This window comes from Carassius carassius, chromosome 23 (assembly GCF_963082965.1).
Source record: "Carassius carassius chromosome 23, fCarCar2.1, whole genome shotgun sequence".
NCBI classification, from domain to species: domain Eukaryota; kingdom Metazoa; phylum Chordata; class Actinopteri; order Cypriniformes; family Cyprinidae; genus Carassius; species Carassius carassius.
In genome coordinates, this window is record NC_081777.1 from 14,068,766 (window position 1) to 14,084,452 (window position 15,687).

Sequence of the window (15,687 nt, forward strand, 5' to 3'; positions counted from 1 at the left end):
TTTTCACAATGGAGTCAATGTGAATGTCCCACTTCAGGTCCTGAGAGATAGTGGTGCCCAGGAACCTGAATGACTCCACTGCAGTCACAGTGCTGTTCATGATGGTGAGTGGGGGGAGTGCAGGGGGGTTTCTCCTGAAGTCCACGATCATCTCCACTGTTTTGAGCGTGTTAAGCTCCAGGTTGTTGAGACTGCACCAGACAGCCAGCTCTTTAACCTCCTGTCTGTAAGCAGACTCGTCACCGTCCTGAATGAGGCCGATGAGTGTGGTGTCATCTGCAAACTTCAGGAGCTTGACAGAGGGGTCCTTAGATGTGCAGTCATTAGTGTACAGGGAGAAGAGCAGTGGGGAGAGAACACAGCCCTGGGGAGCTCCGGTGCTGATTGTACGGGTGCTGGATGTGTATTTTCCCAGCCTCACTAGCTGCTGCCTGTCTGTCAGGAAGCTGTTGATCCACTGACAGACGGAGGTGGGCACGGAGAGCTGAGTTAGTTTGGGCAGGAGGAGGTTTGGGATGATCGTGTTGAAGGCAGAGCTGAAGTCCACAAACAGGATCCTCACATAGGTCCCCGGTCTGTCTAGGTGTTGCAGAACATAATGCAGTCCGATGTTTACTGCATCGTCCACAGACCTGTTTGCTCTGTAGGCAAACTGAAGAGGATCCAGCAAGGGTCCAGTGATGTCCTTCAGGTGGGCCAGTACCAGTTTTTCAAATGACTTCATGACTACAGACGTTAGAGCCACAGGCCTGTAGTCATTTAGTCCTGTAATTTTGGATTTCTTTGGGATGGGGATGATGGTGGAGCGTTTGAAGCATGAAGGGACTTCGCACAGCTCCAGCGATCTGTTGAAGATCTTTGTGAAGATGGGGGCCAGCTGGTCAGCACAGGATTTCAGACAGGCTGGTGTAACACAATCTGGGCCTGGTGCTTTTTTCCTTTTCTGCTTCCTGAAGACCTGGCGCACCGCATCCTCGCTGATCTGTATTGCAGGTGTGGGGAAGAGGGGGGATGCAGGAGGTGTGAATGGTGAGAGCGCTTGATTGGAGAGGTGTTCAGGGTGGGTTGCAGGAGTTGTGAGTGGTGTGAACAGTTGTTTGGAGAGGCATTCAGGGTTGGTTGCAGGAGTTGTGAATGGTGAGAGCGGTTGATTGGAGAGGTGATCAGGATGGGTTGCAGGAGCTGTTAATGGTGTGAATGGTTGTGTGGAGAGGCATTCAGGGTTGGTTGCAGGAGCTGTGAATGGTGTGAACGTTTGTTTGGAGAGGCATTCAGGGTTGGTTGCAGGAGTTGTTATTGGTGTGAACGGTTGTGTGGAGAGGTGTTCAGGGCAGGTGATGGGTGTTCTTTCAAACCTGCAGTAAAACTCGTTCAGATCGTCTGCCAGTCGTTGATTTTCCACAGTGCTGGGGGGTGGTGTCTTGTAATTGGTGATCTTCTTTAGGCTTTTCCACACTGATGCGGAGTCGTTCAAAGTGAACTGAGTCCTTATTTTTTCAGAATAATTCCTCTTTGCCACTTTGATCTCCTTTTCCAGTGTGTATTTAGCCTGTTTATACAAGACATTGTCCCCCTTCACGTAAGCATCTTCTTTGGCCTGACGGAGCTGTCTGAGTTTTGCAGTGAACCACGGTTTGTCATTGTTGTAATTTAGTTGAGTCTTGGTAGGAATACACATATCCTCACAGAAACTGATATATGATGTTACGGTCTCTGTGAGTTCGTCCAGATCGGTGGCAGCAGCTTCAAAAACACTCCAATCAGTGAGGTCAAAACAAGATTGTAAATCCTGCTCTGCTTCATTAGTCCATCTTTTTACAGTCCTTAATACAGGTTTAGCTGATTTTAGTTTCTGCCTGTAGGTCGGTATAAGATGAACCAGAAGGTGATCAGAACGTCCCAAAGCTGCTCGTGGAACAGAGTGAAATGCATCCTTTATTGTTGTGTAACAGTGATCCAATATATTTCTGTCTCTTGTGGGACAAGTAACATGCTGTCTGTATTTTGGCAGTTCACGGGAGAGATTGGCTTTATTAAAGTCCCCAAGAATGATTAAAACAGAGTCTGGGTGTTGTTGTTCTGTCTCTGTGATCTGCTCAGCGAGTTTCTGTAAAGCTGAGCTCACGTGCGCTTGAGGAGGGATGTAAACACTAACCAGAATGAACGAATGAAACTCCCGCGGCGAATAGAACGGCTTGCAGTTAATGAAGAGCGTTTCGAGATTTGAGCAGCACGTCTTCTTTAACACAGTTACATCTGTACACCACCGTTCATTGATGTAAAAGCATGTCCCGCCGCCGCGCGATTTCCCCGTTGATTCTGCGTCGCGATCCGCTCTAAACAGCTGAAAGTCCGGCAGATGGAGCGCGCTGTCCGGTATGGTGTCATTCAGCCAAGTTTCCGTGAAACACAGAGCAGCAGAGTGGGAGAAATCTTTATTTGTCCGAGAGAGCAGAAGCAGTTCGTCCGTTTTGTTGGGTAGAGAGCGGAGATTTGCCAGATGTATGCTAGGCAACGGCGTTCGAAATCCACGTTTTCTGAGTCTCACGAGCGCTCCCGCTCGCTTTCCCCGCCTGCGCGTCCTCTTGAAGCGTGTGATCAGGGCAGCCGCTCCGCCGACAAGAATGTCCAGCAAAACATCAGAATAGTCGAAAACCGGTGAAATATCGGGAGATGTGTGTTGCCGAATATCCAGCAATTCGTCCCTGGTGAAACTGATTGCAGGAATATAACTAAAGACAGGACAAACTAACAAAAACACAAAAACAACTGCAGAGCACGTCACGGAGGCAGCCATCCTGTATCGGCGCCACTCAGAGATGACATCGTGCTTGCAAGTTCACACACCTCTTTAATGTTATTTTTAGTGATCTCCGACTGGCGAAGTCGAACATCATTAGCGCCGGCATGAATAACAATCTTACTGTATTTACGTTTAGCATTAGCCAGCACTTTTAAATTTGCCAAGATGTCAGGCGCTCTGGCTCCCGGTAAACATTTGACTATGGTGGCTGGTGTCTCTATATTCACGTTCCGTACAATAGAATCACCAATAACTAGAGCACTTTCATCAGGTTTCTCAGTGGGTGCATCACTGAGTGGGGAGAACCTGTTTAATGTTTTGATCGGAACAGAAGAGCGGTGTTTTGACCCACGACTACGCTGCCTCACCGTCACCCAGTTGCCCTGCTGCTGGGACTCTGTTTCCGGAACCGAACAATGTACAGGAATCCCTGATCTAGACGCATCCAAAGCCGTATCTACAGCCCTAACATTCTTACTGTCCTCAATTAAAGTTTGGATGCGTGTCTCTAATTCTGAAATCTTCTCTGTCAGCCTAACTATTTCCCTGCATTTATCACATGTGAATCCCTCATCAGCGACAGAGATAGATAAACTGTACATGTGGCAAGAGGTGCAAGAAACAATGATAGGAGAAGCCATTACTCACCGTGCTTGATGAAAATTCTTACTGCGGTTGTTTGATGAACTTGTGAAAAACACTTTAAAAAACAGAGAGTGATAGTAAGATAAAGATTCTAGAGAAAAAAATAAAATAAAAACAGCTACACGGAGCTACAATTTGCTACAGAAGGCCAACAGGAAGTAGAGAAAACACTGTCCAACAGCGACACCCGCAGGCAGTCAGATCACATTTTTGAGATTTTTTTTTTTTATTATTATTATTACTACTTTACAGGGAATTAAACATAACTTTATCAATTACCAAAAATAGATAAACTTAATAAAATCCATGAAAATTTAAAAAGGTAACTGTAGTTTTTTTTTATCTCTCAACTTGCCTTGCAAGCTTCTTTCACACATTTTCATTAAGAAGTTCCCTGTACTTACCATGGCTGGCACAACAAAACCACTGTCCTTATCATTTGGTTTGTTACCTGTAAAGTATGATGATGGTGATAATGATGATTAGAGGAGTATCTGTAAATACCCAGGTGTGAATACATAACTAACAAATGAAAAAGATTCAAAGCAGTTAAAATTCATAGGGATAGTGACTTAATGACACTTTTAGCTTATAAGGTGGGATCAGGGTGAGCTGACTGTGCAACAGTTCATTAAAGGTGCCACAGAATGCATTGATACAATATTTCAAATTGTTTTCTGATGTCCCTAGAGTGTGTATAGAAAGTTTTCTGCGGAGCAGTCAGTGTTACCAAGTACTTGGTTTTCCCGTGGATTTAAGCGAACCCAATGACGTGATTTTTAGCCCCTAAAATGTGAATTTTACCAGGAGAATCCTGCCAAAAATGTGTATTTTACCCCACCGCCACATCCCCTTAGGACGGAGGGGGACGGTCGGAATTGAGTTTAGCGTGTATTATATAGTCTTACTCATACAACTGCCTGCTAATGAATCTGCTTGCTTTCTTCATAATAATAGCATAACAAAATACATTTGGCAAACAATCCAGTGTATCTTCTTTGGAAAGCGTCAGATAAGCAATGTAGCCAATCACAGACATGCTTGTTGACTTCTAAAATGAAATAGCCAATCAGAGGTGTTTAGGTTGGAATCCACAAAATCACCGCTCCAGTCACCTTTTTTGTCCAGTACTGGGTTCTATCATGCTCATAATTTTTTCTAACAAAGACATTTAACAGTTTCATCATCTAGTCACATTCATTGTATTTTTATTTATGTATTTTTTTTTTTTATTTGTTAGATCGTGATGAATGAATGACATTTTTTAATAAATTTAAAGGGAGCAGTCTTTGCATGCAGTATAGCTTATGACGTTTTATTCAGAATTTAGATAAAACTACATGCACACAGAGAAAGCCAACTACTACACTATATAGAACAAGATAATAATTTCAGAAGCACATGATTCTGCAACCTATCTGGTCCAAATGAAGGATTAAGGTAAGGAAACGGTTATTATTTGTATTGGCTGCCACACCAAATTATACTCATCTGCTTGCTTTTTCTGTTTAATTTAACAGTGTTTTTGTGAACATATATATACTTTATTAACAAGTTAAGGTTTGATTAGTTAATGTTAGTTAATGTATTCAAGTCTATTATTATTGTAAAGTACTAACTTAAGAATGTATTTCGAGCATTCACTTGAAAAATATGAACAGCAACAACCCCCAACCCCTTACCCTGATTCGGCCACCCTAAAAAACACAAAACTGTAAACCTGGAACTGCTAGTGTGGAGAGACTTTTTATTAATTATTGAGATTATAAAACAATGAGGGGGTGGATTTTTACCATTATAGGCAGGTTGTTTTCACACACACTCTAGCCACACAACTGTGTTCAAACACCTTATAAAAGTGATTTTTTTTGGCATTCTATGGCACCTTTAAAACTTCTAACATCACCTAAAACATTACTTTTTACAAACACAAGCAGTTACAGGACATCTCAATCTTTAAATGCAAAAAAAAAAAAAAAAATGGTAACAGCATCAAGACAGCAGGATATGTGAGTGTGCAGATAATTCCTCAGCAGCGCAGGGACTACAATGGGCAGTTGTCTGAGAACTGCACAACAACAGAAACAACGATTTTCAAGCGAATATCAAGAGTCCTCTCTCACACTGCCACAAGCAGTAGCAGAAGCGCGGAAGTATCCGAGCTAGGCTAATGGCTAACCCACACAAGCCAGCTATCCCCACCATCGTACTGGCTAACGTACGCTCTTTGAACAATAAACTGGACTACATCCGATTACTACGCTCAACTCAGAGGATTGTAAGAGACTGTTGTGTTTTTGTGTTCACGGAAACATGGCTCAGCAACAGCATTCCAGACTGCACTACTCAGCTCCATCAGATGAAATGTTATCGAGCGGACAGAGTCCTTGTCACGGGAGGTAAATCATGCAGCGGAGAGCTTTTTATCTGCTGCGGGAATATTCAGCCATTCTGCTTTTCTCATTTTAGCTGTGGATTTCAACCACGCAGACTTAAAGTGTGTGTTCCCCACCATTATTCCAGTCCTGAAGAAGCCGTCTCCATCCTACTTCAATGACTACCGTCCAGTTGCACTTATTCCAGTTGCCTATTCTCATGGAGTTATTTGAATGACTAGTCATGCACCGTATCAAGTCTAACCCCAACCCCCCCCCCCCTGACCCCTTCCAGTTTGCATACCAGTCCAACCGCTCGACCGATGATGCCATCACCACTACTCTCCACTCAGCACTCACACATCTGGACAAAAAAAGATATATATTTCAGAATGCTTTTCATAGACTTCAGTTCAGCATTTAACACAATCATCCCTCAACATCTCATTCACAAACTGGTCCAATCTAGCACCATAACACTAAATACTGGGGCCCCCCAAGAATGTGTGCTGAGCCCCCTCCTCTTCACTCTGCTGACCCAGCACTGGCCAAGAAAGCACAGCAGCATCACTACTTCCTCTGCAAACTGAGAAGAGCCAGAGCACTGGCCCCCATCATGTAAACCATCTACAGAGGCACCATTGAGAGCATCCTGACTAGCTGCATCACTGTGTGGTATGGTGCCTGGAATGCATCCTGCTGGAAGACCCTTCAATTTATAGTGAGAGCAGCTGAGAAGATCGTTGGTGTCTACCTCCCCTCCCTCCGGAACATTTACAGAACCCATCTGACCCGTAAAGCCTTCTGCATCGCAGGTGATCCCACCCACCCATCACACAGCTTCTTAAGTCTGCTGCCATCAGGGAGGAGACTGCATTGTCTCCAGGCCAGGATAAGCAGACTGAAGGACAGCTTCATTCATCAAGCTGTCAAGAAGCTGAACTATACTGTTAGTGTTATCTATATGCACCAAGGATTTGAGAGTAACACAAATTAAATTCTCTGTATGTATGTAATGTAAATGTGGAAGAATTGACAATAAGGCAGACTTGACTTGACTTGAGTTCCTCACAGCATGATATTAATAAGGTGTGAGGCTTTATTTACATGTACACCTAACCTAGTGAGCAAACAATGATCCGACAGGGAATAAACAACAAACAACTAAATATAAAGGTTGCAGCTGATCAGGACATCAGCGCTGATCGCTAATCAGCGATCAAGAGTTGCCCAGACCTGCGAATTGTGACAATTTCTAGAGGTGGCTGATGTATTGAATAATACTGGTAGTTATAATATCGATTATGTACATTAAATATTACAAGATTGAATCTTTGAATATTGTTCAGTAGCGTTGAATTTAATTTTAAATAATTTAAAGAGTTAAAATAAAATATTGTATTTTCAGCAGCCAAATGTGTTGATCCACACGTGATCATATTCTGATATCACAATGTAGCCATAGATAAATTAAACGACACGATTAATTTACCACCCAAGTCCATATAGCAAGAACTGTCTCAGGTTACGTATGTTACCATAGTTCCCTGAGTAGGAAACGAGACACTGCGTCCTCTAGGGGTCGCTTTGGGGAACACCTCGTCGTGACCCGTGTCTGAAGCATACATTGAAAAAACACCAACTTGTTGGCCGGCGACAGCCCCGACGTCACTACCGGCGCGACTATAAATAAGCACCGGGAGAGCACGTCATTATCTTCTTCGTTTGAAGCTTGCATCCGAAGCATGGCTGGGAGCTAGAAGACGCAGTGTCTCGTTCCCTACTCAGGGAACTATGGTTACATACGTAACCTGAGACAGTTCCCTTTAGAGGGAACTTCGAACTGCGTCCTCTAGGGGTCGCTTTGGGGAACAGTATACCCACGCCGCCATGCTGAGGGGAGTGCAGGCCAGAATCATGGCGAGCACTAAGTACCAACTCTACCATTTCCATGGGAGTTGCCCCTGGGACGTTCAGACGGCTGTCTGTGACAGTACCCCTTATGGCCAAAAGGCCTAAGCTACATACCCAACTTAATTGTTAGGGCCTCGTCCCAGGGTAGAGCTGAAGGCTTGGAATCAGGAAAGATTCCTTTAAAGGGATACGGCTAAGAACCTAGCATTTCTACCAAGTCTTGCCTGTCACACAGGGGCTACCGCTAGCTTACGCATAAGCTTGCTGAAAGAGCTGTCTCGACAGTTCTCTAGTAGCAACACCCTGTTTAGATAGGTATCAGAGGATACATAGGTGGAGTGGCACCCAAGATGAGCGGGGCTTTTACCAACTCAAGAAAGGGCACGAAGCAACCGCGCGAAGCCCTCACCATATAGGATTTTAGAAAGAACGCAGAATACTAGCGTGCGAACTTAGCGTGTGGATATCAGAAAGTGTGCAAAGACTTCACGTGCACACTTACCATAGCATGGATTTTCAAATACTGTTCTAAGGAGGGGCTCTCATGGCACTCTGATAGAGCAGCTCATAGATGGAATGTTGCATCTCAAAACAGTATGATTGAGAGTCATCAACTCGATCTATGGAAACAATACTAGAGAGCTCTGGGGAAAAAACAGAGAACTCAGTCTCATATGAGAGGAGAACTCTGAGCTCAGAGTAGCGCGCTCATAGGCGACCCTTTTTTTTTTGGAAAAAGGGGAGTGCTGCTAAATTACCACGAGAATCACCCAAATAGTCCCTCATGTTGAGGGAAGCGATGCTTGTTTGCTTGTATTTAAACAAATACACACTGGCTGAATGGAGCCCAAGGAACCAAGGTCTAATCATCTCAAGAAAGGGAACAAAGCGGAGCGCGTAACCCTTATCGTACAAGATTTCAGAAAGTTTGCAGAGTCTTGCGTGCAAACTTACCACTTGTGGATTTTTAGAAAGTGCGCAAAGTGTTCACGTGCACACTGACCACCATGTGGTTTTGAGAAAGTACACAAAGCTTAGCGTGTGTACTTAAAGGTTCCTAAGCATCGGAGAGGCGCTGAATCTCACAGGAGAGGCAAGCTCAATTTTACAAACCTCGGGCGAGGGGAGCATCACCTGAGGCAGCATATACAAGAAGACTTGCCACCTCCACTTCCCACTAGATGCGACTGCACCCGTAAGCGGCCAGGAGACCCCTCGGGGTGACCTGGCCGGACATCCATGAAATTCCCTGCAGTGCTGTGCCAGGCCTGATGATCAAGGAGGCTCCCTCAGAAACCTGTGATCTCAGCCGCCTAATACCGGAACATGAAGCCGGATGGCTGGTGCTGGCGAGTGTTTAGTTAACACTGTAACTGAGCACTGCAAAGGAAACTCACAGAGTTTATTAGTTGACCCGTAACCACCAGCAATTAAATACACATAAGTCTCAAATCGCCGTCTCAACGGAAATAACGAAAAGCTCAGAAGGCGAAACCTGAGCATCGAGAAGAAAGCCATTTCTTTCCTCCCGATGTCTGCCAGGTTCATCCACAGATGTCTCTCCGCTGCCACCATGGCCGTCATAGTCCTGACCATGGCAGAGGCGGCCTTCTTGGTAGCACCGAGAGAGATCCGTGGTGCGGCTCAGCTCAGCTACCTGATCAGAAAAAGGCCCCTGCCTCTATCCAGGTCTCTTAGCAGATCAGTCTGATATGCTCGAAGCACCAGCATTGTGTGTAATAAAGCCACAGCCTGACCTGCTACTGCGTATGCCTTGCCATTTAAGCGAGATGATTTTTTGAAGGGGCTTAAATGGCAAGGAGGGAGATTAAGAGAGGATGTTTCCCCTGGAGAAAGAAAAAAAATTCACAGATAAAAATTATTTATAAATTATTTATAAAAATTTTTATTTTTTTTTGCTCTTTCTACAGGAGGCATTCCCTCATAGCCGCTTTCGCGCATCACCTCGATGTTGGCAGATTACTTTCATGCCGAAACCGATGGATGTGAGAAGAAAACGGCATCTTTCATTTCTTTTTAATCTCTGTATGGAGATCATGCAGAAATAAAAGGCTCACCTGAGCTCGAGGGTTATGGTCAAAAGGTGATTTTCGCTCAATAACCTCTAACAGCTCTAAATACGCAGGGAAGTAGAATTGAGAAGGCTCAGCCTCAGCTTTTTCACCATCCTCAAATATCTCCTGCTTTTCCTGGGTAAAAACCCAGCAGAGCACTAACATCAGTATCAGAAATTGTTAAAGATATTACATCATCCTCTCGAGGCTCTCTCTCATCTGCCGCCCTTTTTTTTTTTTTTTTTTTTTAAGTGCGCGAAAGGGAAAGGCCCTTTTTAAACCATTCAGACAGATTCACCTGTATTCTCACGAGCTCATTCTCTTCCACGCCTCAGCGCGGACAGGTCCTGAACCGCGGGAAGCAGATGGCTGCCTTTTTTTCCCTTTTCTTTCAGAAGAGAGACGAACGAGAGCGGAGCTTTTTTCATTGAATAAACACTCACAATGCACGCAGATTTCCTCCTCAAAGACATCGCGTGCGTGCTCTTCACCCAAACAAATGACACAAAGATCGTGTGTGTCATCGGGTGTCTGATTTGATTTGATTTGATTTATTTAATTATATCAAGAAAGCCTTACAGTAAACATAAAACAAAAAGGCATCAGATACAATCGAGGATAAAAACACAATAAAGTCCAGGACTTATTTCCATTGTGGTCCTCAACACATAACATCAGGACAAGACACTTGCATATTGTGTAATAATCAATGACATAACATACTGTACAAACATTTCCCTTAATAAGACACAACAAATAATTTGGGACATTACCATACAATATTTTATGGGTCATGGTCAGTCTTGACATAATAACACGTGACTCAACAGGAAGCCAGTTAAGCTCAACAAATTGTGACCTACCTATATGAGACCTATGGCCCATGTTTAGAATTACTCTTATTAATTTATTTTGTGCTGCTTGCAGCCTCCCTTTAAGTCGTTTTGTTAGGCCTTCAAACCAGGAGGTGCATGCATATTCAAACTGGTTTAAAATTAAAGTGTTAGCTAAAATTATCATTGTTGACCTATCTAAAAATGTAGAATTTCTGGCTAAAAACTTTGTAAGCCCAGTGACTTTACTCAGAACCTTATTGGCCATCTTTCTGCCATCCAAGTTGTTTTCTAGGATGCAACCCAGGTATTTTACTGACGTTTTTATACTGACCTCAACATTATACAAAATAACCCTAAATTTCGAGCATCTGTTTAATTTATATTTTGAGCCAAACAAAATGGCCGCAGTCTTTTCAAAATGTAGAGACAGCATATTGTCAATCAGCCAGTTGTTTACAGAAGATAACTCAGAGCTCAGGTTACTCTCTAGAGTGGATTGTTGTTTATGAGACATTAAAAGTGCAGAGTCATCCGCGTAAAGAAATAATTCACATGAACAGGAGTCTGCCATATCATTAAAATATGTTAAAAATAAGGACGGTCCAAGAATACTTCCTTGTGGAACTCCACATTCAACTATACAAGGGTCTGACAGTACTCCCCCTAAGACCACTAATTGTTCCCTGATAGGTAAGATCTAAACCATCTACAGGTGGAGCTGTCTGCTGTCTGCCCCTAAGGCCTCAAGTTTGGCAATCAGTCTGTCATGGTTCACTGTATCAAATGCCTTTTGAAGATCCAATAACACCATTCCGCAGAGATTTCCATTATCTATTTCCCTGTGTATGATGTCAGATAAATAGAGTAGGCATGATTCGGTAGAATGTGACTTCCTGAATCTGGATTGGAATTTAAACATGAAGTTGTTTTTATTCATGTATTCATTAAATTGCTCATTGACCAACCTTTCAAATATTTTTGATACTGTGCATAAAATAGAGACTGGTCTGTAGTTACCAGGATCGTGGCTATTTCCCTTTTTAAAAAGGGGGACTACCTTGGCCCTCTTGAGGTCATTCTGGAAAACACCAGTTTCAACAGACAGGTTAAAAATATGTGAGATGTATGGGGCTATTTGGGCAGTGGTATCTCATAAAAACCGAGGAGATAACCCAACTAACCCAGGGCCCTTAGAGCAGTCTAACTGTAATAGCTTTTTTTCCATCTCCCCTACCTCAACCTTCCGTAAGGAAAATGAGTTTGGCAATGCTCGAAGTTTATTGTAGAATGATTTTACCCTATCAATATTAAAAAACCCATAGGAATGTTGAAGATTTGAGACCAGCTGTTCTGCTATAGAAGTGAAATAAATATTAAAATAATTAGCAACCTCTTTCTTATTGAAATTTAGAACACCCTTAATTGTTAGTCCTGTGCTTCTTGGTTTCATAGTATTTGTCTTAGCCACCCCCAATTCCTTTAAAGTCTTCCATAACTTTTTTGGTTATCTTTATTATTTGATATATCATTCTTATAGTGGGTTGATTTAGCATTTCTAATAAGTTCCTGAGTCTTATTTCTTGCTTGTTTATATGAAATAAAATCAGCATGATTTTTAGTTCTATGAAAAACTTTAAGTGCTTTTTCCCTGGTTTTAATAGCATCATGTATACCTTTATCAAACCATGCACTAGAACGCTGTTTGACTCTGATCTGTCTAAGAGGGGTCACGTTGTAGATGGTTTTAAAAAATATATCTTTAATTTGTGGCCATGCTATATTAACACATGAACAATTTACAACAGGGGACCAATCCACCTCATCAACCAGCATCCTGAATGTTTCCTGGGAATAATGTTTAAATGATCTGTATAGTACAGTCTTGTGCGAGTAAAAGTTTTTTTTTTTTACCAATTTTTCTTGTGCAAAAAATTATATTATGGTCACTTATACCGTAAGTAATAGTACCACTTATATTTTAGTTTTGTCTGATACTAAGATCAGATCTATAGTACTCTCACAAGTCTTACTTATTCTCGTGGACTATTTTACCAGCTGTTCAAGACCAAAACAGTGACACAGGTCCTCCAGTATTTTGCCGTAAGGATGGGCACAGCCTGACACATTTGTGTTCATATCCCCCATTAAAATCACCTCAGAGCTCTCTTTATTTGATAGTCTCAAGAAAACTTGTTCTAACTTATCATAAAAAGTTAAATGGCCTGGCGGTCTGTAGCAAGCCCCCAATAAAATGGCATTTGTTTTTGGTAAACATATGTCCATCCAAACAATCTCTAAATCACTAGCAATGTCATCTCTACAGTTAAAAGCCACATCTGAATGCACATATACACAGACCCCGCCCCCCTTTCTATTCCGGTCCTTCCTAACTATACAGTAATTATTAATGGCGATTTCCTCATCACTTATAGTTTCATCTAACCAACTTTCCGTTAAACAGATAACCCCGATCTTTAATTGTTTCACCAATTGTCTTATTTCCTCAGTTTTTGGTTGTAGACTTCTAACATTAAGATGTTGGAAATTTAAACCTTTCTTACTAAAAGTTGATTTAAAGTCTGTGCCCTTATCCTCCGATATCAGCCCATCCACTGCTTTGCTGTTCGAAGATGCTGTGATGTGCTTATTGTCATGGTCTTCACTACTCCGGGAGATATTCCCAGTACCATTTTGATGGGGGGCACCGGAGATAGAAGATCCCGCGGGTGTCAAATAACGCCGACACGGATGCACACATCGTCTAAACGCTTGCTAATTGTTGCTATGATAAACAGAGAAAGTTTGCCCTTACCGGTTCTTTCAGAAGCACGCTTCAAACAAAACAGTGAAGATGAAGATTAAGAAGATAATGACGTGCTCTTCTGGTGCTTATTTATAATCGTGCCGGTAGTGACGTCGGAGGCTGTCGTTGGCCAACAAGTTGGTGTTTTTTTCAATGTATGCTTCAGACACGGGTCACGACGAGGTGTTCCCCAAAGCGACCCCTAGAGGACGCAGTTCGAAGTTCCCTCGAAAGGGAACTGCCATGTTATCATGAAAACCAATCAAATGGCAAGACTAAATTAACAATAAAGAAAGCTTATATCAAGATATACTTAATTGATCAATTATTTGCAGCACATACAGTCAGTCTCATTTGTAATCATCCAAACGTGGCACTCCATTTGTTCTCTCGTTTTTTTACCCTCACATATCGCGATTACACAAACATGGCGCAATGCACATTTTTTAAACTCAGGTGAAGTACGGTGCATTCCAAATGGGACATATTACCCCTGAAGGGCACTTAGTGAAAACAATCATGTCCACCATATTGAAGGGTTGTTCCAAAATGAAGTGCTCAAAACTTGCCACTTCAAAGGACCCTTCAGAACTGATGGACACTTCGGGCTCCCATGATCCTTCTGTCCATATAAACTTCCCTCGTCCACTTTGCGAAGTAGAATGGATAGAGGTAAGCGATAATTATACTATGGGATTGATTACTTGATTATGGTCCACCTGTGTTGATTGGGCTAAGTATCTGACGCGCTCCTCCTGAATCTTGTTAATAAAACATCATTTGATATCGCTGCCGTAAAACTTGTTGTAAAACTTCTTAACGGCACATTTTTAAATAGTTACTATAGCTACAGAGGAAGGAGATACATATCGCCAATGAATGCGATTTGAATTTGTATCTGTTCCTCACACCAAGTATCAAATGGATACAGGATTTAAATAAAAATAAAATAATTTCATGATCATTTTATTTAATGCTTGTGCGTGGCAGCATACTAATAAAAATTATGTGCCCCCACTCTATATTATAGATCAGTGTGTGTCCCATAGTAAACCAAATAAATATTACATGATAACAGTTAAATACTCTCTCCCTTTCTCTTTTTTTCATGTAAAGATTCTAAGATTATTTGTACCAAGAATAATAATATAAAATTAAAAAATATATAATTAAGTGCAGTTTAATGCACTTGACTGATTTGCTTAATTTTTAAATGATATGTTTCATTCTGTTTTGACTTGCCATTTCAAAGACTACGTTTTAACAATACTACACTTCATTAAAATGTATGTGATCATTTAACCATTATCATGCAATATTGTATTTATCTTGTTTATCATGGGTCACATAATATGCTGCCAGATCTTAACCTGATTTGGGCCACATATCACTGGACTGATCTGGGCCACACTCCTCCCATCAACAATCGGCCCTCATGTTGTTTGCCAGAACCCCGCCATGCCGTCATTGCCACACATGGCCCAGCTCATGCCATTGCCGACAGGAGGCCAGCAGTGCTACCTTGAGGCCACGTGTGGGCCAAGTCCGTTTGCTATGTGGGACATTAGCTGTTTCAAGCTTAACCCTTGTGCATTGTTCAAACAAAATGACTTATTTTCAATATAAAAGTAATTGTGGACTGGATTTTTTACCTTTTATGACAGTCTTGGGGATGTCAAAGATTAATAACATCATTGGCTTTGATGCATTTTTAGTTTTTGTGCAGCATTAGATTAAAGCTTTTTCTCCCTCAGTTGTTGTTTGTGGCTGTTTTTGCCCCATTGACTTCCATTGTAACGACATTTTTTGATTGCAAAGCCATGACACCATAAATTCATGCATTCTTGATGGTTGGTGGTTTTTTCTGTTGGGAATAGGTACAATTTGTAATTTTTATAGTTGATCACTAGGTGGGACCATTAACTCTTTAGATAGGCCTGTGCAAAAAAAAAAAAGAAGAAAAAGCTTAGTTTCTGACTTGTATATGGAGCTATATGGAGTATAACAGCAAATTATATTGTGTGTGTGTGTGTGTGTGTGTGTGTGCATGCATGTCAAGCCCTTTCTCATGTTTCTTGCTGCTCTTCTCACCATCAAATGACCAGCAGTATGGAAGGATTTTCCAGACTATTTTCAAATGGAATTGCATATTTTATTTTCATTTGCGTTTTCAAAATGTGGACGCATAAATTGTGACATAATCCAAATGCAAATGCAAATCTTTTTTCACTTTCAC

The 15,687-nt window shown here is 42.0% G+C and overlaps 1 protein-coding gene across 1 annotated transcript in view; it reads left to right on the forward strand.

The window, feature by feature from the left end:
• Positions 1–5,761: 5,761 nt before the first annotated feature.
• Positions 5,762–15,687, forward strand: part of LOC132101166 (extracellular calcium-sensing receptor-like) — a 35,385-nt gene continuing 25,459 nt past the window's right edge. The window contains exon 1 of the mRNA XM_059505878.1: positions 5,762–5,847. Coding sequence (XP_059361861.1) covers positions 5,762–5,847 — 86 coding nt within the window. The remainder of the gene's footprint in view (positions 5,848–15,687) is intronic.